General features: G+C 41.5%; 1 protein-coding gene and 1 long non-coding RNA gene across 10 annotated transcripts in view; one reads left to right on the plus strand and one right to left on the minus strand.

Moving 5' to 3' along the window:
• Positions 1-1,587: 1,587 nt before the first annotated feature.
• On the minus strand, positions 1,588-16,616 carry MSANTD2 (Myb/SANT DNA binding domain containing 2). The gene is given in 6 exon segments (XM_079955072.1): positions 1,588-3,374; positions 5,810-5,870; positions 6,750-7,008; positions 7,593-7,603; positions 7,606-7,636; positions 16,076-16,616. Coding segments are annotated over 6 exon segments (1,728 nt in total). The 5' UTR covers positions 16,589-16,616; the 3' UTR covers positions 1,588-2,521.
• A 98-nt stretch (positions 16,617-16,714) lies between these two features.
• LOC307203975 overlaps positions 16,715-23,581 on the plus strand; it is a 68,561-nt gene continuing 61,694 nt past the window's right edge. For 6 of the 9 annotated variants that reach the window (XR_013833398.1, XR_013833399.1, XR_013833400.1 and 3 more), the window contains exon 1: positions 16,715-16,883. This is a non-coding gene — a long non-coding RNA (uncharacterized lncRNA). The remainder of the gene's footprint in view (positions 16,884-23,581) is intronic. The other 3 variants (XR_013833404.1, XR_013833405.1, XR_013833406.1) reach the window with 3 other exon arrangements.

Here is a 23,581-nt window from a genome sequence, read left to right on the forward strand (position 1 = left end):
GAATATAAGCCTCACTTTTTTTTCCAAATTCTGACTGTGAAAAGTTAAAGTGCAGCTTAAATTTGCGACCGTACGAAAATTGGCTTTTACGATTATCGCTGCTGAAACAGACATAACAGTAAAACGGAATGGGTGAGCCTGCGGAATTTTAAGGGAGCAGCTTATATTCGGGTATTGTCTTTTTTCTCTCCTCCCCCCCTTGAATTTTAAAGGTGTGGCTTATATTTGGGTGCGACTTATATTCAGGCCAATATGGTAGTTTTAACAGAGGGCTGTAACTTGGCAGAACCTTTGCCTTTTTTTACTACATGGCTCCCTCTGCTGACAGAAACAGGAATGATATTCATTCCTGGGGACAACTGGAGGTTTATAAGCTCTCTGGGGGATATCTTCAGTTCAAAAGTTTTTTTTTTTTAATGTTAAGGTGATAGCACTGCTGCTCTTGAGAAAGCCCACCCTGTGTCTAGAGGTTCTGAAAACGGCTTCCACATCAGAAATACGCCTTTTGGGTTTGTGCTTCTATCACCATCTCAAGTAAGTTTAGCCACTCTTGAAGGACACAGATTATTTGGACCTTTTCCAACCAGACTTCAGATCCGAGTTTGGCACGAAGCCAGTCTTTGTCGTTCTTGTGGATGACCTCTAGCGGGACAGCAAAAAGGGGGAAGGCAATCCCAGTGCTCTTTCTCAGCCTCTCATCTGCTTTTGATACCATCAAACATGGTTTTTCTCTGGGTTAAATAAATTGGGTGTGTGTGTGTGTGTGTACTATCTTGCATCAATTTTACACTTACTTGCAGGGTCAACCTTCTCTGTCTGCTAGCACGAGGGCCCTTGCGTCTTATACATGGGGACGTCTTATACACAGAAAAGTACGGTAGGTAGGAATAAAACACTGGGTTTTATCCATGTGACGCTCCAACAGGAAACTTACCCCCAAAATCAATTTCTCCAGTCTGTTGGGTAGAGAAATAAAGCAGGAAGACAAGAGTTGTCATTTCATTCGCAGGTAAGGAAGCAGTGTGCCTCTCTTTCCAGGTCTGGAGTGTTCAGGTATCCTATACCTCAGTAATGGAGAATGTCTTCCTATTAAAGAGAGGTGATGTACCAGGTGCCAATACAACTCAGAAGAGAACTATGATTGGAAATTCTGGCTATGTACGGCCCCAGAAAAGTGCAAGATTTCGTGCTCCATGCTGATCCCACTCACTGCTGATACTAGAAAAATGTTATACGTCTACATGTGCTTTTAAAAAGCGGTATTTTAGAATACCAACCAGTTCTTGCATCTCTCTGTTAGAAGTTACCACAAATTTCCACAGACCCATAATTCAAGAATAAAGGCCAATTCTGAACCAAGCTCTAGTGCTTTGTAACTAACAAGTTCAGTTTGTATTTAGAAACACAGTGATAGTACCTTGAACCCACAGACATCCTACCAAAGGTATTTACATCCTTACCTTCAGGAAGTACAGGCATTCTTGCTTTATGCCAGGTGTGAGGGATGATGGAGCATAAATAACTGTGAAGATCATTTCTATGTCCAGGGAGACACCACCGAGTAAGAAACACATTTCTGAAAACTCACATGTTTGTTTGTTTTTATTTGGACTGACACATTCATTGTATGCCACAACTTCCACTGATCAATGAGGTTTTTAAAAAAAGAACTTTTAAAAAGCCGGACCTTGCCAGCAGCGTAATGGGGCTTATATAGTCACATTTTGATGAGGCATTAAAAAGGCTTACTCCCCTGGTCCATAACTTTCCCATCCCCACCTCCCACCCCCTTCTCACAGCTTTGATTGTATTTGATAAAAGCATGGTATGGCAAAATGCATCCCAGCAGTTGAGTTACTTTCACTGCCACATAAAGAGGCGAACTAAATTTGTTTAAAAATGCCAGGGATTACTTTAATGTAAAAAAATAAAATAAAATAACCAAAACAAAACAAAAAAGTTGATATGGCAACACTACTAGTAAAGTGGGATACATCACAGAAACAGAAGTTTTTGCAGGCAACACTGGTTGGAAATAGTAAAAAACACTTGATGGGTGAAAAAAGTGAAATGCTAAATTATATACAAGAGGAGCAAAGGGTGGCACTGAAAAACAGTCTCAAGTGACTCCAAGTTTAAACTTGCCATTATCTATTGCTTATTTATTACATAACTGTAATAACACTTATAGAGACAAGATGTGTAAAAATGAGACATTGTGGAAAACAGCTTTTTCATATGAAACGCAAAGTGTACGTTTGTCCAACGTGGAATGTACCAACAGTCATTGTATTTACAGGCTCCCTTTCAGAGTCTTCTCTTTACAAAACCAGCCCAAGGCAAGTAAGCTGTATATTTTACTGACTTGGGATACGCATTTTGTAAAATCATTCGCAAGTGTCTTTTTTTGTTCAAGTTCATTCAGGAAGGCTTATTTCGCCCAGTCCTGTACTGCAAGATTCCGTAAGACGCCCCAATGCCACAGAAGAGTCAAACCTGCAATCCTTATGAAGGACGAAATTCAGTTGTTAAATTTCAAGGGGTATCCAATGGCTTTTTCCAGACACTCTACCAAAGAGCCAGCAGAAAGGAAGTCCCTCTCTACTTCTACAAATTTGATATAGATGGACTTGGGAGAAATTCCCGGGTCTACAATACAGTTTTGAGATAAAAAGCCATTGATTCCAACCCACTCTTTGCTGAAGGTTTTGGTGTTTGCTTGAAAATGTAAGAACAAGCACTGCTGAAGAGTTCTGACCTCGGCAATACCAAGGTAACAATATATTATTCGGGTGGATTCCATCTCGACTTTGAGTGACGCTTGTGACAGGGGCATATCTGCTTCCCCCAGTGTCTCATTTTCAGGGTCTTGGCTGAGGCCCTCATGATCAGGAGACTGTAGTTTCTCGTGACAGTCTTCATAACCAATGGCATACAGACCAGGGCTCTTAGGAATACCCCCAGGTAATAAATACTGCACAATATTTCCACCTGTTGGCTTAGAGTGAGCAATAGGAATCCAGTCAATCTCCATGTGAAGCTCTAGGCACCTGGCTTCGCTAATAGTGATCTCTAGGAATTTGTAGTAAACGTTCTTCCAGTTCATTTTCTGTACCCTGGTCATTATGATCCTGCCCTCTGGTTTCTCCGAGTTGAAATATTCCCGGAGCCGCTTGCCAAGGGGGACTTGGGAACTAATCTCCGCGTAGTGGTAGCGGATATCCTCCTTCCACCGTGTGTTGTAGCCAATGCCAAAAATGGCCAGTTTGTTAGAAAGATGCAGCCTAGAGAAGTCTGTCCAGCTCTGAAATAATTCCCATTTTAACTGGACGGATTCCAAGATCTGTACAATATTCTGCATCATATCACGCTTCCTTAAAAAGAAAGAAAAAAAGAAAGTGTAAGGTTTAAGGCAGGCAATCAAGGGGTTTAGAATAAGGTTACCAGACATCCCCGTTTTCCAGGGACAGTCCCTGGATTTACAAATCAGTCCCCATACAAAATCCATTGAAGTTGAAAAGTGTCCCTGCATTCATTGGGAAAAAAATCTGGTAACCTTAGTTTAGAAGAGCACAAGAGGTATAAGTTTTAAACACCAACTTTCATATGCAAGAACATGGGTAGGCAAACTAAGGCCCGGGGGCCGGATCCGACCCAATCGCCTTCTAAATCTGGCCCACGGACGGTCTGGGAATCTCCGTGTTTTTACATGAGTAGAATGTGTCCTTTTATTTAAAATGCATCTCTGGGTTATTTGTGGGGCCTGCCTGGTGTTTTTACATGAGTAGAATGTGTCCTTTTATTTAAAAATGCATCTCTGGGTTATTTGTGGGGCATAGGAATTTGTTCTTTTTTCAAAATATAGTCCGGCCCCCCACAAGGTCTGAGGGACAGTGGACCAGCCCCTTGCTGAAAAGGTTTGCTGACCCCTGTGCAAGAACATCTGACACTGTAAACACATGTAGTAGCTACAGAAATTAAAAATGTTGCCCTGGCTCTTTTTGAATATAATTTCATATAACTAACCTGACCTGATTGCTCCAAAGGCATTTTCTGGTCAGTAAAGCTTATACTGACCAGAAGCTACGAACATGAGTTTGACCAAAGTGCAGGAGGCAGTGGAAGACAGGAGTGCCTGGTGTGCTCTGGTCCAGGGGGTCACGAAGAGTCAGACACGACTAAACGACTAAACAACAGCAAAAGCTTATACACCGTGGAAAACTGTAGTGGTCCCTTAATCACCACAATAATTCTAAATGCGCCATTTAAAATGGTCCTAGTGTTATCTAGCATAATTCAAAGAAAGCTCAGAGGCAGGGCATGCAGAAAGTCCCAGGTTTGATCTCTAGATAGCTCAGTTGGTAAAGCATGAGACTCTTCATCTCATGGTCATGGGTTTGAGTCCCACATTGTGATCTAACATCTTTCCAAAAGTTTGTTACAAATACAATTATCTTGGCTTATTCAGCAGCTTAACCTGTCTTTGCCAAATTATTTCAAAGGTGTACTGAGACCTAACTAGTAGTTACCCTCTTTGGTGTGGGGACACAACTAACTGGTGTACTGCCAATTTAAATGGCTCTGCGCTGCCTGATAAACCTACCCATATGAAGACTACTATGTCTGGCAAGCATTCCAGGACGTGAAAACAGGAATTTCCAAGTAGCTGCATTCAACACAGTCAACGCACAATGACACAATCCTACAAACTGCCACTTAGATAATAAAGGAGGTCCGGAGTCACCCTGGAAAAACAGGGTTGCACATGTCATCTTCCTAGGGAACAGGCAGATTTTGGAAGCCAGGACTGTGCACAACACAAAAATATGCTCTTTTCATAATCTCTTTTTAATATTTCCAGAAGATTATTCCTTCCAAGCAAGACTTTGCAGTAGTGTGGGTTACTAGCCTTGTATTAACTGCCCTGGCCGCCAGTTTACTTCCAGGTGCAATTCAAGTGCTGGCTATGACCTTTAATGGATTGAGACCAGAATACCTAAAGGATCTTCTCTTATTGTACAATTCTGCCTGCCCAATGAAGTTATCTGGATAGTCCTGCTTGTGTGTCGCTCTCCCATTTGAAGGGCTATTGCTGCGACTGCATGAAACCTCTCCCAGTTGTGAGCACTCAGCTTTCAAAAATTCCCTGCCTCAGAAGATACGATTGGCCCAAATGACATTATATTTCTACCCGAATGGATTTTGTGTGTCAGAGAGAGAGGGGTAGGGGTGTGCAACAGAGACAGAGAGAAATCAGGCCTTTAACCTGAATGTTAGTTAATTCTGCTGGTTCCCTCCTCCTGTCAAATTTTATCTGTAGCCTGTTTGCTTTTATTCTAATATAAGGTATAATAGCTTTCTGGATCAGGCCAATGGTCCGCCCAGTATCGTGTTCTCACAGTTACCAACCAAATAACTGCTATAACTGCATTTTTAATGTGGGTTAGCTACTCTGAGAGGCTCAAATTTTGATCTGGACAGGATAAGAGTATCATTAGCAAACAAGTAATTTGGTGGATGTCAACTTGACTCTCCATCATCTACCTGAGCTTGAGAAATAAAATGGGGTGGGAGATAAAAATTTAAAGTAAGAACATTACATAGACCAGTGTCTGGATTTCAGTGGACAACATACACACAGCTGATGGCTGTATGTGTTACAGAGGTTAAAGACTCATTTTATACGAACGAGTTCTGAACAGAGAAAGCTTGAAGAACTTTATAGTTATTGTTTAAAGTTTTAGGTGCCCTCTTTCTAAAATCAACTACTGTCAGAGATTCCCAGGTAGGACACTCATAAATTACTCACTGGGATTCTTCAGAAGATTCCTGTTTTATCTTCAGTGATTTCTTCATAGCAGGCATTTCATCTGAAAGATTGGGTTACAAATAATTGTTAAAAACAAAAACAAAAACTTGCTACTTTTTTAATTTAAACGTCCTGACAGACATTTAATTAGCACTTAAAAGTGCAATAAAAGTTAGATTTATTCAGCATTATGTACAGATTAAAGAATTACACTCTTCTTAAGAATAATACCAAGAATCAAGCCAGAAGGTCACTTTATTGAATATTTACATAACGCAATTCTGCCCTGCTTATATATATGAAGATTGCATATAACAAACCTTTGCATCTGATTTAGATTTCCTGTGTACCACCAATTCTTATTTCAAGTAACATCAAACATAAAAAACATTTCTGTAAAAACACCCACGTGCATCCATAACTATAAGGAAAATAACAATCAGCAAAACATAGGGAAACTTGCAAAATCTAAATGCACTGTTTGAAACTCTCAAATGCTGTAGCTTTTGTTTCTCATGTGTGAGCTATTTTCTAGAAACGGGGGTGGGTGAGTATTCTTGAGAGCTTGTGGGTGCAGTGGCCAGTAGGGAAGCAAGTGTTAAGCCAGGCTTCCTCAAACTAGCCCTTCAGATGTTTTTGGCCTACAACTCCCATAATCCCTAGCTAGCAGGACCAGTGGTCAGGGATGATGGGAATTGTAGTCTCAAAACATCTGGAGGGCTGAGTTTGAGGAAGCCTGTGTTAAGCCTACACAGGCAGAGAGAGGGAGACAGAATGAACCAAACTGGCCAAAGAAGTACAGCAGTCCTCCTCTGTGCATTCCATTTTCCTTATTTATAATGAGATGATTTAAACCTCTTCATCAAGATACACAATGACAACAAGCAGCATAAATGGCGGCAGCAGAATTATAGCTATGACGAAGACTAGTATTTCATACCTAACTCTTGGTCTCCTGACTGGTAGCAGTGAAGGTCCTGACTGTGGTTCCCCCATTCGTCCTGCGAATATTCCTCCATAGTGCTGCCGTCTGACTCCAACTCTTGGTATAGGCCACTGCTATTGATAAGCACAGGCTGGCAGGGTTGAGAGTCCCATCCTCCTTGACCAAACACCTGCTCCAGCTGTTCAAAGGTGTAACTGCTTTTCCTTTTCCCAACGCCGTGCTCTTTTACCCGGCTGTAACACCTGCGAAGAGTCTGAAAGACAGAAGGGACCTGGTCAGTGTAAACTAGCTTACCAAGACTTCTAAATAAGCTACACAATGTTATTTAATCTCTAACTTTGGCTGAGCAAAGCTCTACCATATATATTTTACTATTTTTAACCAAAACAGGATGCTACCAAGTAGCTTTAAAGCCAGGTTGAACTCTTGCAGCCATTTAAAGTTTCCAGCATACAGCACTTTCATTTGTATATTTGCCTCAAGAGCACAGCGCATCTGAGTGATCATCGTTTTAAGACATAAGTTTTTACTGGTTCTTGTCTACTACCAAGGGCTTTCCCTTCTTAGCCCCCAAACTTGCTGTATTATGCAGAACTAAATCCCAGTAAGATACCAACAAGCCCATAAGATGTACACCTTTACAAAGGGAGGAGAAAGAATAGCTACTGTTGTGCCCATAGTTTGGAGAAGATTAAGGGAAGGGAGAGAGAAAGAAAAAGAAACAGGAGTCACCAAAAGCAGACAGTTGGATCATCCCTTACTCCAAAAAGAAAACATTTAAGAAGTTAAAAAAAATTGTTGGCCTAAACTCTTTAGCTAGTAAAATATATTACTTACATATTTTGCATCCTTACTAACTCACTCTGTCTCTTGGGAAGCTGCTGAAATTTAAAAGAGGTGAAATCAATAATACTCTGAACTCCCATGCTCAAATATCATAACACACAGTACTACGATGGTCAGGTCTAATAATAAAACATTAAACCCAACAGTCTGCCCTAGATTCTGAAGCATCTTATACACCAAGCTTCACTCAGGTTTTGGCCTCTTTCATTCTTACACTTTGGCTGCAAGCAGTATGCATTACACAGCAGCAGCAAGCATAAAGCTTTACAAATACTTCCTTCCGGGTCTTCCTTCCTGATTTCCAACTGCATACAACACCTGTTCTTTGGAAAACCTTAAATCTGTACCTATTAACATAGTCTGATGTAAAGAGCGGGCTATGGGCAGAAAACTGACCACACACCGCATCACAGGGCACCCTGTTTGCAAGAGCAAGTATGCTCCAATGACAGAAATAATAAAATGGGAAGGGCAAAAGCTGTAAGGATTTGAAGACATTCAGTAACTCAAGCACCATAATACACTCTTGTCTCCCAACCACTTTGGATTTTTATTCTTATAAAGTGTAACTTTGCCAGCTTCTCCTATCGCCCCAGTGACAATGCTGATGCTCATTTCTTAATCATGCAGAGAAGAGTTAATCAGTGGCCTAATGCATATTTGGAATCCCAGGAGCTGAAATCATGTTATTTTGCTGCTTAAGGCAGGGCAGCAAATTGCGCTCACCCTCCCATCTCAAGGGATAGAGTACCCAAGGACACTCAATACAGAAAATCCCACAAGCACCTCCTCCTCCTCCTCGGAAGTAAAAATGCAACTAACAATATATTGCCCTTTGATGACACACAAAATGAGCTGCTTAACACACCATACTGGTCCTAAGAATGGTAAGTTTCATAACGTTAATTTCATACTGCTAACTTTGGAGATGTGAAGACAGGGAGAAAAAGACAGGGAGAACATTTTCTCTTTCTTTTAGAGAGGAAAAAGGCTAAATATATTTGAAGTGTTTCTAGCCTTCTGTAGGGAACATGTTTAGTGATTGTGCACACTTTTCTGATATTTCCCAGCAAGTTTCACAATCCGCTTACAGGTGTGGGGGAATTCTTTCAATACTTAATCCCACTGGGAAGTCAACAGAGCTAAACCCACCAAAATCCCTATACTGTTGCTTAACTGTGTGACAATGAGTTGATTCTCTAGCTAAGCAGCAGAGTATTACAGGAGACACTAATACGAGTTCATTAGAGATAATAAACGCTTTTATTAAATGTCAAGCTAAAACAAACAGTTCATCTAGCACAATTAGCCCAGAAGTCTTAATATGATCTACTGAGGTCTTTTGGGAGTCCTAGCATTCACAAACACTACTTCAAATATTTGGGGCTCAATTTAGCATTTCCAGGTATTTTCTCACTGCTTGTTTCAATACCAACAAAGAATCCTGACTAGCAGCAATCCTACTGAGCATTCAGAACTATTTTAACACAGCCTACCTGCTAAATTCCAGGGAAACAGGTATACTACTGGTGTGCGCACCATGTGAGCACAAAAGCACAAGTCAGAATTAAGTGCCCCCCCAGCTTATTCTACCCTTTCCCACCTCCTAACCTACCCTACCCAACCCAACTAAGTGTTCCACCTTCAAAATTGATTCAAAATTGATTCAAAATTGATTCAGGTCCTAGACAAAAGCACAAATAGAAAGTTGCAACTCATTTGAGTAACCATGTTTGATGCCAGTTTGGTTCAGTTCAATTCCTAATAGAATATTCATGTGATCTTTTGCTTCCTCAGAAATAATTACCAGTCCTAGAAAGTGAATCTGCATATGCTCTGCAAGGCAGACCAAAATGAAATCACATGTCCTGAAACACTCTTGCTGTATGCAGACAAGCCCAGAGTACCCAATTTGTGTACCTGAGTAACTACTAGTTCCTTTGAAAATTAATCCCTTTCATTATTCCGGGCAAAAGGAGGAAAGTTATATCCAGAAAGACAAATGATGATAATAAATCAGGTATTAGATAAGGAGATTAACTTAGCAAACCGTTATATAAAGTAACTAAGCAGTGTATTTTCATATTACAGACGTTTCAAAGGCTCATCAAAGAAGTTGCCCAAGATCTAGATTAATGCTGCTCACTCATTACATAGCTGAATAGGTAACAGCGGTTCAATATATACCGTATTTTTTGCTCTATAAGACGCACTTTTTCCCTCCTAAAAAGTAAGGGGAAATGTGTGTGCATCTTATGGAGCGAATGCAGGCTGCGCAGCTATCCCAGAAGCCAGAACAGCAAGAGGGATTGCTGCTTTCACTGCGCAGCGATCCCTCTTGCTGTTCTGGCTTCTGAGATTCAGAATATTTTTTTCCTTGTTTTCCTCCTCCAAAAACTAGGTGCGTCTTGTGGTCTGGTGCATCTTATAGAGCGAAAAATACGGTACTTCATGATTCCAGTAGATGCTGCTTTATTCAAAAGGAGCAAGATGATCAAATTAACAAATTGAGGACAAACTTGTTTTCACTTCCAGTGTAGCCCAGGCCAGTAAATTTCTGCTACAAGTTATGAAGCATGTTGCTTGATTTAAACATATTTTGACTTTGAGAATGAAAGTGATCAAGAGCTTTTAATGAAAAGTTGAACCTTATTATTCATCCAAGCTCATCCATCTTTAGCTCCTTTCAATGGTGTCATGCCATTTTCTATTTTAAAAAAAGAGTTCTTTAGAATTTTAAAGTCCTTCCTTTCCCAAATATTTATACAGTACATGCATGCTAATCAAGTCTTTCTTTCTCTTTCTCTTTCTTTCTTTCTTTCTTTCTCTTTCTTTCTTTTTCTCTTTCTTTCTTTCTTTCTTTCTTTCTTTCTTTCTTTCCTTCTTTCTTTCTTTTTTAAAAAGAAAAGTCAGCTCATTAACTGCTGACTTGCTCTGCAGCATCAATTTGTTTCTGTAGAACTTTTTAGCACTTTCTTTATGAAAAGCAGAGGCATAAATGTACCATGTAAAACCATTTCACTGATCTAACTCATTAGCTTTCTATGTCTTTCATTAAAAAATGAAGCATTGATCACCAGAAACTTAGAACTTTTCATTTGCATTATAATTATTTCAAATCTGCATACATTAGGAATAGTTTAATAGCCCCATTTGATGCTCTTGTTGAAATTGTTTAGAACAGTTGGGTGCCATCTCAAACAATGGCTGAAGATCTACTCAACAAAGCCTGTAGACAGACACCAATCTGCAGTGCAATCCTATGCATGTCTTCTCAGAAGTAAGTTTCATCAAGTACAATAGTATTTATACTCAGATAAGTGCTTTTGTCCATTGAGTTTTCTTGGCAGGGATACTGTAGTGGCTTGCCGGTTCCTGCTCCAGGTTTGGTCAAAACTCTCCACTATGACCTGTCTGTCTTGGGTGGCCCTGCATGGGATAGCAACAAGGCAGATAGTGACAGCAGTTCACTGCAGATAGTGACAGCAGTCACAAAATTAAAAGATGCCTGCTTCTTGGGAGAAAAGCAATGACAAACCCAGACAGCATCTTAAAAAACAGAGATATCACCTTGCCGACAAAGGTCCGTATAGTTAAAGCTATGGTTTTCCCAGTAGTGATGTATGGAAGTGAGAGCTGGACCATAAAGAAGGCTGATCGCTGAAGAATTGATGCTTTTGAATTATGGTGCTGGAAGAGACTCTTGAGAGTCCCATGGACTGCAAGAAGATCAAACCTATCCATTCTTAAGGAAATCAGCCCTAAGTGCTCCTTGGAAGGACAGATCGTGAAGCTGAGGCTCCAATACTTTGGCCACCTCATGAGAAGAGAAGACTCCCTGGAAAAGACCCTGATGTTGGGAAAGATGGAGGGCACAAGGAGAAGGGGACGACAGAGGACGAGATGGTGGGACAGTGTTTTCGAAGCTACGAACGTGAGTCTGACCAAACTGCAGAAGGCAGTGGAAGACAGGAGTGCTTGGCGTGCTCTGGTCCATGGGGTCACGAAGAGTTGGACACGACTAAATGACTAAACAACAACAACAAGTGCGTTTAGGACTGCAGCCTTAAAACTCATAATAGACAAGTAAAAGGATGCATAACTGCTCATATATAAGTAGAATCTTCTGAATTTCTCTCCTTTGTTAAAAAAACATATAGCTCAGTTGGTAGAGCATGAGACTCTTAATCTCAGGATTGTGGGTTCAAGCTCCAAGTTGGGCAAACGTTTCATACATTGCAGGGGGTTGAACTAGATGACCTTCATGGTTCCTTCCAACTCTACAATCTTCTGTAAGATTGTATGACCCTTGTGTTAAGCAAGTATAAACAAGTATACATTCATACATAACGGGCTTTAAATTATATTGACAACTGGGCAAGGTATTTGGAGAGAAAGAGAGAATTATTTTATTTTTTTAAGTGGAAGCTGTATAATGCTGTTTAATTACTTTAAGGAAATTTAATTACTTTATCCAATGCTTTCCACAATGTAGATTGCAAGCAAGCTGGCTAAGGCAGCTGGTCACTCAAGTTCTTCAACTATAGTGGGTACCAGTGATACAACAAATCAAACATAAGTCCCTTCCCTAGAGAACACAGCTTCCAGCCGGCATTATTGGGCCTGCATCAATGTGGCAACTGGTATCAAAAACATGAAAAGGAACTTTTAATTTCATCTGAATCAAACTAAGCAATCCTGTTTTGGATTAGTCAATATCATATCAATATAGCATGCAAGTAAAACAGTATAGAAATATAGTAGGATTAGGCCACCTGCCAAAATATATGTGACCTTCTCCAACCTGCCCTGGCTAAAGTTACAAAGGTGCAAAATGAATGCCAGCATCAACAATTGCTCACACGTAATGGTTATACCAGAGTCAAGATAATCAATTCAGATTGACAATCTGCCTTAAAGCCATAAAGGCTTGTCACCACTTCAGGTTACAGAGAAGAGAGCCCATATCATTAGATGCTCTTCTAGATACATACCTTTATACTTTCTGGGACAGACTGCCTTTTCCCACACGGGCCTGCCTACCTATTCATGTTTGGAGGCTCTCTTGACAGTCTGAAACCTAAATTGTTTGAGTGGAACAGGAAGAAGGGACTTTTTCTGTTACTGCACCCAGACCTTGGAACTCCCCCCCTCCCTCCCGCCAGGGAGGTTTATCTTGCCTCCTTCTAAGTGGCATACAAATATCATAAACAAACATTAGCCTTCCATCACAGTATGAATACCTTCCTCTTCTGGAAAATCTTCAGCTGTTAGAGACTTCCAATCATAATTTCATGTAATTCTTCTGGATGTTTACTCTGTCATTTAATTCCTACGACCATTTTAATCCTTTATGGTTCTGTCCTACAACTTGCTATAATTGGTCTGAATAAACACTTATTCTGAAAGTACTTCCTCCTTGCAGGGCATAACTGCTTAACCAGCTTTGCACGTTTACCACATGCACCACTTACTGGCTTTAAACAATTTCTGACTCTTGCATGAGAGTAGCCCACTTATGGCAATCTTGTGCTTAAAATAATCATGTAAGTTCTTAAGGGCAGGCTGTCTAGAGGATGCTCCAACACGAAATTAAAGTGCTTGGGACTAGGCTACCCAACAGATTGCTTTCTTCCATATGTATCTATCAAAACCTTAAGATCCCCTACAGAGGCCCTGCTCTGGGTGCCCCCATCAAATGAAGTGATGTAGGTAACCACCTGGAAAATTGCCTTTTCAGTAACAGCATCCTGCTCATGGAATAACCTTCCTCAGAGAGGCCCACTCAGCTTCATCTTTATGGTCTTTTGGGTGCTAGGTTAAGACCTTTCTGCTCATCCAAGCTTTTAAATAACTTAGTCTGGGGTTGTTTCTCTACCCCCTTTTTAAAAATGTATTTAACATTGAGGGTACCCAGTATGGAGAGGTCTATTGTCTCTACATAGTTTTTGGATTTGGTGTATATTATATTCTTCGTATTTATTTGTATATTATTCTTGCATATTTGGTCACTTTTTCACAAAAAGTGACCCAAAGTGACTTACAGAATAATACAAATGTTAACACAAAATTTAAAAAAATGGAAGACCAAAAACAAAACCATGAAATATATTTTAAAAAGCAGTTCTAATGGTTTAGTAGGTCCATTTTCACTGTTTTCTATTTATTTACTGTAAGGCATCTAGAAAGATTTCCCCATGGACCACTTGAAAATTACTTACTGGTTTTTCTGCCTGTTATAGCAATTGTAATGCACTGTGCTAGCTGCTGTATGATTTTTAATTATATTTTCAGACACGCTTGCAACTACTGGTAGTCTGGAATAGTTTGGGAAACCTTGACCTAGACAACTTTGTGTTATGGGGCAACATACAACTGTCATAAAGATTAATACTTGTCTGATAAAGGTGACAGCTCTGTGCCCACAGAACAGTTGCATTGCCTGTACAAAAGGCTGTGGGTTGGTGGGTGGATGACGAAACAGCGCAAATATAGCATCCCAGGATATGTGCTGCTGCTGCTGCTGCTCCTGTATCACTTCCACTATCACACAGGTGGTTTTCACTAACAAAGCTGACAGCACCAGAGGGAAGCAGGCACTGGATTTTATCTAGTCATGCTCTCCCCTTATCTTAGTATTAATACCAATACATTAAAATTAAAGGAAACTTATCTTCAGCAGCATTGACTCAAAATAAGCAAAATACAAGTTAAGTTAGTTAAAATGGCATCCTCTTCAATATTAGTCAGAGTGAAGAGGAAAATAAGAAAACTTGGGAATATGAGCAAATTTAGTTTGCCATTATACTAATTCCTGCTACCTTTCCCACCTAATAAGAAAAACTATTAACTGAACCAACAAAGTTTCACTCCAGTCACTAACAAATTTCATTATTCAGAACCATTTATTCTCACACTGAAAAATAAGGAAAACTACATGCTTCTTATGCTGGTTAACTCTGATTTGTCAGATACCACATTCCCAGAAAAGACAACCACTAAACTAGGAATCTATATTACCCAGACTGCAGCCTCCTGTTTTTAGCTCACACCCTTCAACTTTGGCTTTTGTCTTTCTAATACAGTTGAGGGATGGGGGCCCACCCATTTTGCAGCTGGCACAGAGCCACTTCCTTTGTTACCTTAAGGACCCACACTTAGGAGGACTTTACCAAAAAACTTGTCTAGCTATTCTAGCAATTGGATCCTTGTTGGATTCAGGAATTAGAAAGGACTCGGGCACACAGCCTACTTCCCCACACCAACTAACAACAATACTTACTCCATAAGATGCTGCTGTTCAGCTAAAAAGTCACTAAACCAAACAGAAACATAAATAATATTCATTTTTAAAACAGCAATATGTACTCTTGTAATCTGGCAGAAAATGGAAACAGATGATTTGACTTGCATGAGATTTAATTTGCTTAAGACATTTTTGCTTTGAGTTCTACTGGCATTCCACCTGAATTTGTCCACTTGCTTTCCAAAAGCTAACATTCTTCAACACATTCACTGCTATATCCCTTTTTAATGCCACATAATAAAACTAATGTTCAAATACCATGAACAAAATTAAACTAAGTCCTCAAACAAACCTGTCATTTAGAAAACATTTACTATACTTGAATAGATAAAGCTACCACTGAATACTGCCCTTCACCATTATGGCACACAACCAATATAAATTTGGGGCTGGTCTGCTAAACTGTACAGAAAACACAGGAATCCAAATTGAACCAGTTCCTAATATTTTTCAAGCTGTGGAATCTTATCTTCTGGAAGAACAACTCTCAGCCTTGCTTCTCATATCTAGAGCTCTGCTCCCTGTGATTCATTGGAGCCCTGCTGCCTGTGGCAGATAACTCTGAAAGTTTCTGTGTGGGAACTCTTTCGTAAAGGGCGCATCCTGCTCTTGAAGGAAAAGAAGATAAAATAATAGCCTGTGGCCTTGCCAACCCTACAAAATCTTTAGGAATCAGACCAAAAAAAATCTTCATTCAACTGCTTGCATTGCTGGATAGGATGGTGCTGCCTTGTTTTCTCCTTTTAATGAAGAGTTGATTACATGTGATTTCTTGACCCCAATTATGTCCAAGAAAGCAATAAATGGACTGTCCCCAGCCCCGCACTAAAGCTAATTTAGTTAGTCGCAACGGACCAGAGAATGACAAAACCAAAACGGGCACTAGGGGATGAGTTTTGTTGGCTGTCAAAAGCTCCCTGGAGAATCAACCGAAGGCTTACAAAGCAAGCCCAAAGGAAGGGCCAATTCTTTCCTCGGCCAAGGCTTAAGTGCGCTGGGATTTCCAAGGAAGAAGCGGCCCGCCAGCCAACCAACCAACCACATGGAGAAGTCCCCAAGCTATGAGCCACCCTTTTCAGGGAACGCCCAGGTACCTCCTCCTCCTCCTCCTCCTCCTCCTCCTCCTCTCTCGAGCATCACTTGCTGGGCAAGCGGCTGCGCTCCGTACCTTGATGCGCTCGCGGCACTGGGACGGTGTCCGCTCGTAGCCCAGCTCGGCCAGGGCCCGGGAGACCCGCTCGTACATGGCGGGCCCGGGGGCCTTGCTGCCGAACACGGTGCCGGCGCCCTCCAACTGCTGGTACCGCGCCTCCACCAGCCGCTCGTTGCCCCACACGGCGATCAGCGCGTTGGTCTCGGCCGGCGTCCATGACACGCCTCGGCAGGCGGCCGCCGTGGCTGTGCCTCCCGGCGAGAAGGAGACGGACGGGGAGGCCCCGCCGCGGCCGCCGCCGCCGCCGCCCCCCGAGCCGGCCCCAGTCCCCGCCGAGGTTGCCGCGGCCACGGAGCCCGGCCCGGCGGGGCCTAGCGGGGAAGCGCCGCTGGGCGTGGAAGGGTCGGAGAGGCTGGGGTTGCCGTCGCTGAGGGCCCCGGGAGAGCCGGGAGACAGCACCTCCATCTTGGGGATCTTCAGCGGCGGCTCGGCGGCTGAGAGCTGTGAGGAGCCACAGGGCGCCGCCATATTGGAGCTGCGGAGCCGAGCGGGCGGAAGTGACGGTCGGAGCCCAGCGGGCGGGGCTTCCGCCAGGCGTGACAGCCAACAGTGGAAAGCGGGAGAGAGAGAGAGAGAGAGTGGGGAAGCGAGAAGGGAGTCGCGTGGTGTGCGCGTGCGCGTTAGGGAGAGCGTTGCAGCGCGTGCCGCGGCAGGAGCGTTTTAACGGTTGTTTTAACGGTTGTTAAGAGGATGAAGGCGGGAAAAGGCGCGTGAGGCGCCTCAGACGAGCCTCACCTCAGGAGCGGCAGGACCATGTTTCGAAGTAAGCGAATACAATGGTACCTTCAGTGCCGTATAAACTAAACAAGCTATAGCTTAGAGCCCCACTCTCTTTCCCCACCCCTCAAATCACTATTAATATACTTAATTGTATTTCAGTTCAACAATTACTTTGATAAATGGCTTTAGATCCCTATTAGGTACCTAAATTACCATATAGCATATATTCAACACAAAAAAGTGACAATTTGTTGTTGACAAAGGACAGCTGGATATATAAAGGGCCCTATTACCTTCAGTAGCTTAGGGCCTCGTCAAACCTATATCCGGCCCTGGTAATTTGGTTCTGAAACAATCTATTCTGGAAGTCAGTTCCAAAACCAAAGGGTTCCAAAACCAAGGCACATTTTCCCATAGAAAGTAATGTAAAACAGATTAACCCGTTCCAGACTTTTAAAAACAACCCCTAAAACAGAAATTTAACATGAATTTTGCTATCTAAAGAGACCATTGATCCATAAAATGAAAGCAATATGCAATGTATTGTACTATAAAATAAATAAGATAGTATTGTAGATTTTTTTTTAAAAAAATAAATCTTACATGCACTGATGATAGTCATTGGTTGTGGGCTTTTATCCATTTCCACAGTCACACAATCAATCAGTAGCTGAACTGGGTTCCTTGCAGTCACAAAACAAATTAACCAAAAAAGCCTCAAAAACCAAAGACACAAAATAAATACAGTGGTGCCCCGCAAGACGAATGCCTCGCAAGACGGAAAACCCGCTAGACGAAAGGGTTTTCCGTTTTGGAGGCGCTTCGCAAAACGAATTTCCCTATGGGCTTGCTTCGCAAGACGAAATGTCTTGCGAGTTTTTCCGACTTTTTTTCCCTTTCCTCCCCTTTTTCTAACCAGCTAAGCTGCTTATCAGCTGATCCGCTAAGCTGATAAGCCGCTAATAGCGCTAATCCGCTAAGCCGTCAATGGGCTTGCTTCGCAAGATGAAAAAACCGCTAGACGAAGAGAATCGCGGAACGGATTAATTTCGTCTTGCGAGGCACCACTGTAGCAAAAACAAAAGAGCCAAACTTAATCCATTCCGGAAGTCTATTTGACTTCTGATATGTTTGAAAACCAAGGCGCAGCTTCTGATTGGTGCCCCAGAAACAATAGCTGACAACAGCATCAGATGTTTGGCTTCTGAAAAATGTTCAAAAACTGGAACACTTGTGGGTTTTTGAGAACCAAGGCGTTTGAGAACCAAGGTACCACTGTAACTAGACAGTTACTCGGGGAGTTTTCCTTCCTTCTTTCTTCCCAAAAGGGAAAAAAAAACCTAAATCCTTCTTCTTCTAAGGATTGAAGTTTTTTCAGATTTTGTAGTGAGCAATGGGACAAAGGAAAAACTGCTTTCTTAGCACTGGGCAAGTGGAATAATAATACAGTAATAATAATAATTACTTGTACCTTGCTCATCTAGCCACTCTGGGCAGCTCCCAACAGAGTATTAAAAACATGATAAAACATCAAACATTAAACATCAGATATCTTCAAAAAGTCAGATACAGTCATACCTTGGAAGTTGAACAGAATCCGTTCCAGAAGTCCAAACTTCCAAAACATTTGAAAACCAATTTCTTACAAGCTCCTATTAATTTTTCTTACCAATGAACAACCCCTCTAAGAAAAAGCCCCTACCAGTTTGTATGATAATTTCCTTAAAAGTCTCAAATTTAGACAGACCGTGGCAACCTGTCCTTTTTGTCCCATGTAATGGATACATATATGTATATGAGTCCATTCCCTTATGAGAATTGGTTGGCAGGGATTTCTGTATACAGTCGTACCTTGGAAGTCAAACGGAATCTGTTCTGGAAGTCTGTTCTGTTGGCTTTTTGCAGTATAGTAGTGCTGCAGAGAGCTTGCTGGGGAGACCATGCATAACCAGGAACTCAAAAATAGCATTAACAAAGGTTTTAATAACAAAAACAAAAACTCCTTTTACACTAAACAACAACAAACATGACCCAGCCACCAACCCACCCCCCAGGGTAATGGGAGAGCTAGGTGCTGCTCCTTATATACTATACCCAATTGCTGACATAGCTTGATTAACACAACTCAGCAGCACCTGCTATGTTTCACAGCTGTAAGACTGGGCCTTGTTATTTGCCCTGGCCCTGGCCCTTAAAGACATACACAACTTGTGAAATAATAATGAACCTTCACATTTTAAAGTGACCATTCAACATGTTCGACTTCCAAAACGTTTGAAAACCAAAGCTCCTGCAGCCAATCTAAAGCTGCGGAAGCCGTGGCAGATGATCAGGTTTCAAAAGAACGTTCAGAAACCAGAACAATTGGGAGCCAAAACATCTGAGTTTCAGGGCGTTCAGTAACCAAAGTACGACTGTAATTATTTATTTCCTTGACGTCTGATGGGAGGGCGTTCCACAGGGCGGGTGCCACTACAAAGAAGCCCCCTGCCTTGTTCCCTGTAACCCCACTTCTCGCAGGGAGGGAACTGCTAGAAGGCCCTTGGAGCTGGACCTCAATGTGGACGAACCCTCCGTCACGGTAGCATACCCTCCAACATTTCTCTGATGAAGATAGGGACCTTCTCTTCTACACCAGGAAGATTCTTTTGCCATTCGATCTCACTACACCCATGTACCTCATTTATACAGATGCACCTGTCACCTTGAGCCAATTATGACCTCTCTGCTTAACCTACCTCACAAGGTTGTTGTAAACATAAAAATGTGTGAGGGGATGGGATTGTGTAAGCTGCGTTGAGTGCCTGTCAGGGGGGAAAGGATATATGTATCTTGGACTATTACTTCATTGGACCACTGTCCTTCCCAACAAGCAATCAAATGCCCTGTAGCTGGTCACACCCCCACCGTCTGTTTAGAGCATATGATTTCCCCCAAGGAATCCTGGGAACTCTACTTTGTCAAGGATGCTGGGAATTGTGGCTCTGGGAGGAATGAATTGCAGTTTCCAGAATTCTTGTGGGAGAGGAAGCCCCTTGTTTTCACATATGGTGTTGATGTGTTGAAAGCCATGATTTGGTTTTGCCGTGCTTGTGGACAATGCTGCATTGGGGCGGTGAATAGTAAGTGAGACAATTTTAGATTTTGGCCTGTGGACATGTGGGTAGGAGATTGCACCTGCTTTGTGTCTCTTTCCCAGTGTTTTTAGTGTGTGACCCAAACGGGTTTCTGGTTAGACTTTCTCCTCAGTAACCATGAGCTGTAGCCAAGAATGAACCTCCTACTTAAAGAGGAGAAAGGTAAGCCATGAAACCAGGTTCGGACTACATACTAAGCCAAACCTAAGCTAAGAGGGCTAGGGATGATCAAAGATGGTGTGATCTCTTCCAGCACATTTATGCAATCATGGGAAGACATAGTTGGCTTACTGTGGTGTGCAAACCAGGCTACTGACTGAGTGACATACCGGTAATCTTTTTTAATTTGTTTGTCCTGAAACAAGCTGCTTCAATGCAGTGCATTTGAGGGTGGAGGTACCATTTACAGACGAGCAAAGTACTGTTTCCACACTTACTGCTTTCATTCCCTTATTACATTATTCTATTTACCTTTCATGGAGCTCAGAGGGCTGGATAAGAGCCCTTCACCACTAGCATTGGTAATAGCCATGTAACTATCCTTGGGGAGCTTAGGCAAAGAGAGAGTGCACAGGAGTGACTGGACAAGGGCCCAGTGGACTTCATGGCTGAGCAAGATTTGAACTTGGGCCTCCTTGGTGCCAAGTACAGCATTCTAAGCTGGGCATTAGAAGCTGATGGGATTTGTGGGCTATCCTTATTCTAACCACAGCACCACACTAGGCCTCTGGGAGTTAGATCCAGATGTAGCCATCTACTTAGAGTAGACCTATTAAGATCAGTGGGACTTAAGTCACCATTTACTTAAATATCATTGATTTCAGTTGGTTTAAGCATGGCTATGTCTGGATCCAATTTTCTGAGAGCAAATGTGGTGTAGCAGTTAGTATGTGTAAAATGCTAATAATTGATGGGTGACCAGCTTCAATATAATCCTGGACCTTGCCTTGGTTTTCAATAAGCAGGTTGCTATAGTTTCTAGAACATCTGTCAATTATATCTACTGTGCATATTGTTTTTCCCTTTTAGAAAAGATAGATGCTTTTAAATTTCAGGGTTTGATGATAGTAATATGAGCTGTGAGCTGTCTCAGGAGCTTCAGTTAGTGCAAAATTCTGCAAGTGTCTTCTGTTAAATGCCAAGAGATGAGAGTATGTGTAGCTTTTGCTCTGTGAAGTGTGCTGATTGTCATTGTCCTTTGGAGTCCTGAAAAGGTGCTAGTTTTAGCAGTATTAATCCGCACATGGCAATAAATCCACATATTTTGTTTGCTCCCTTTACCAGTCCTTCTGTTCCCTCTATGCATCAAATCAGACACTGTTTCAGTTACCATTAATAGAAACAAGTGGGACCCCCCCCTTGGAGGCAGGAGAAGAGGGGGGGAAGTTGTGAACTGAATATGCCTGCGGGAGAGAGCAAAGAGAGTTAAAATAACGCTGCTCAGACCCTGGAAACGGGCTGCTAGCAGGACTGATGTTCTTTGGAAGGCTCACTGACAGCGATTAGAATGTTCATTGACAGCTAGCTAATAAGAGAAATACATTGTTTCTACTGTCTCCGTCTGCTTTTAAAAAGGAGTAAAAGTAACTGAAAATTGAAACTAACTTCATTGTTTGAGCTGTGTTTGAAAGAGGACATTATTGACTAATATAAACAGAAACTGTTTCCCCCTAGAGGAAGCTTTTGAAACTGTTACAAGAGCTGGGCTGGGGAATTTCCAGCTGCAAGATAAAAAGCTGTGAGACTCTGGGACTGACCTTGAATCGGTTATGTGTTATGGCAAATGGAAAGGAAAAAACGGACTAGTCAATTCCTGAAAAAACATTAAGGTCTGGGAGGACTTGGCAGCAATCTAGGAGAACCTCAATATCAGGCCCCCCTGCTTCTTCCGCTATTGCTTTTGTAACAGTATATTCAAAATCAAGAGGAATGTCGACAGAAGAGGCCTTAGCGTTTGCATTATGTAAGATAAGTGATTCACTGGAACAGCTTAACAAGAAAATAGATGTGACAAATGCAAAAGTGGACGCTGCAACTATTAAAATTGACTTAAATACAGAAAGTATAAATAATCTGGGACAAAAGGTGAATATCATTACAGAAACAATCCAGAAATTGATACAGGAATCTACTTTGATACGGCAGACTGCGGAGGAAGCTAGGGAGAAAGCCGTTGCTGCTGAATGTAAAGCAACACAATTGGTGAGAGAGAGAGTCCCAGCCTTACAGAGGCAACTTGATGACCATAAGTCGACACTTGCTATGATTGAATTTAAAGAAAAAACAGACGAATTTGAGGATCAGAGCCCTACCTGAATTGGAGAAGGAAAGTTTGAGAGACTTCTTCACACAGGAATTTGCTGATTTTTGGGACTTGGATCTGGGTCAAGAAGAGTTTAAAACTGTGAGGGCCTTCAGATTTGGAAGAGGAGGGAAAAAAGAGAAGAACAGAATAAGAGACTGTTGGCACTACCAGAAGAACCTAGAAGTACAACAGCCAAGAGTGGAATTTTTTAAAGACGTCCCGAAATACCTTTTGGATCTTAGGTCTAACTACGGAGATTTGGTTGCCCTGCTGAGAAGGAATAAAATCATCTTTAGGTGGGAGTTTCCCCAAGGTCTATTCTTCAGCTTTAAAGGAAGGAAAATAAAAATAAGATCAGTAGAAGACAAAGTAAAGTTTTTGTATAAATTCGAAGAAGATCTGCAGAAGGGACTTGGAAAAGAGCTAAGAGCATCGGACAGAAGATCACCAGGTTGATGGACTATATGGAATTGGCGGAAATGACTGGCAGAATCCGAGACCAGGGAGAAGAGTCGGTGGAAGAAGATTGGAAAAAAGTTTAAAGACTATTTACAGAAATATTGTAAAATTAATGAATATTAGAAAAATGTTGGAATGAAGTTATATGGCTTTAGTAGAAATGTTATAAGGAATTAGGTATAAATAGATTATTAGAGTATTAAAGGAAAAAGAAGGTTAGAACATGTTAAGGTAATTATAGGACAGAAAATAGAGGAAGATGGAAAGGAATTGCTGAAACAATTAATAGAAGTGGAATACAAAAAGGGAGGTGTGAGGAGGTCATTGAAACAAGTGAATGAAAGATAAGATATTGAAATTGTATGATGTGTGCTAAACTGTTTTTGTTTTGTTTTATTTAGTTTATTGTGTTAGTGTTGTGTAATCTTTTTATATTGTATTGTATTGTCTTTTTTTCTTTTTTCTTTCCTTTTTTTGTAGTGTTTAAAAGTAATAAATATTATTTTTTTTAAAAAAGAAACAAGTGGGAATTGCAACAAAATGTTGCAGTATAGCTTTACTTCCTAATAGGAGTTCTTGTGTGTTCACTGTACAAGCCAGCTAGCTATGCCTCCTTCTAGCATACTAAGTATAAGCTATTAGGGGCTTGTAGCAAGCCAATGGCGTCACTCAGCTTTCCATTCCAAATGCCATTCAGTGTTCTATAGCTTCTGGTGAACAATCAAACATTCAGTATGGTGGTTTCCTATATGTGCTATAGTGGAATTTATTGTTTTCTTTCCTCATGACTGGATTCTCACTTCATTACTACCCTGATGCATCTGGATTCGGATTCACCCA

The sequence above is a fragment of the Podarcis cretensis genome (assembly GCF_951804945.1).
Source record: "Podarcis cretensis genome assembly, chromosome: 15".
Classification (NCBI taxonomy): Eukaryota; Metazoa; Chordata; class Lepidosauria; order Squamata; family Lacertidae; genus Podarcis; species Podarcis cretensis.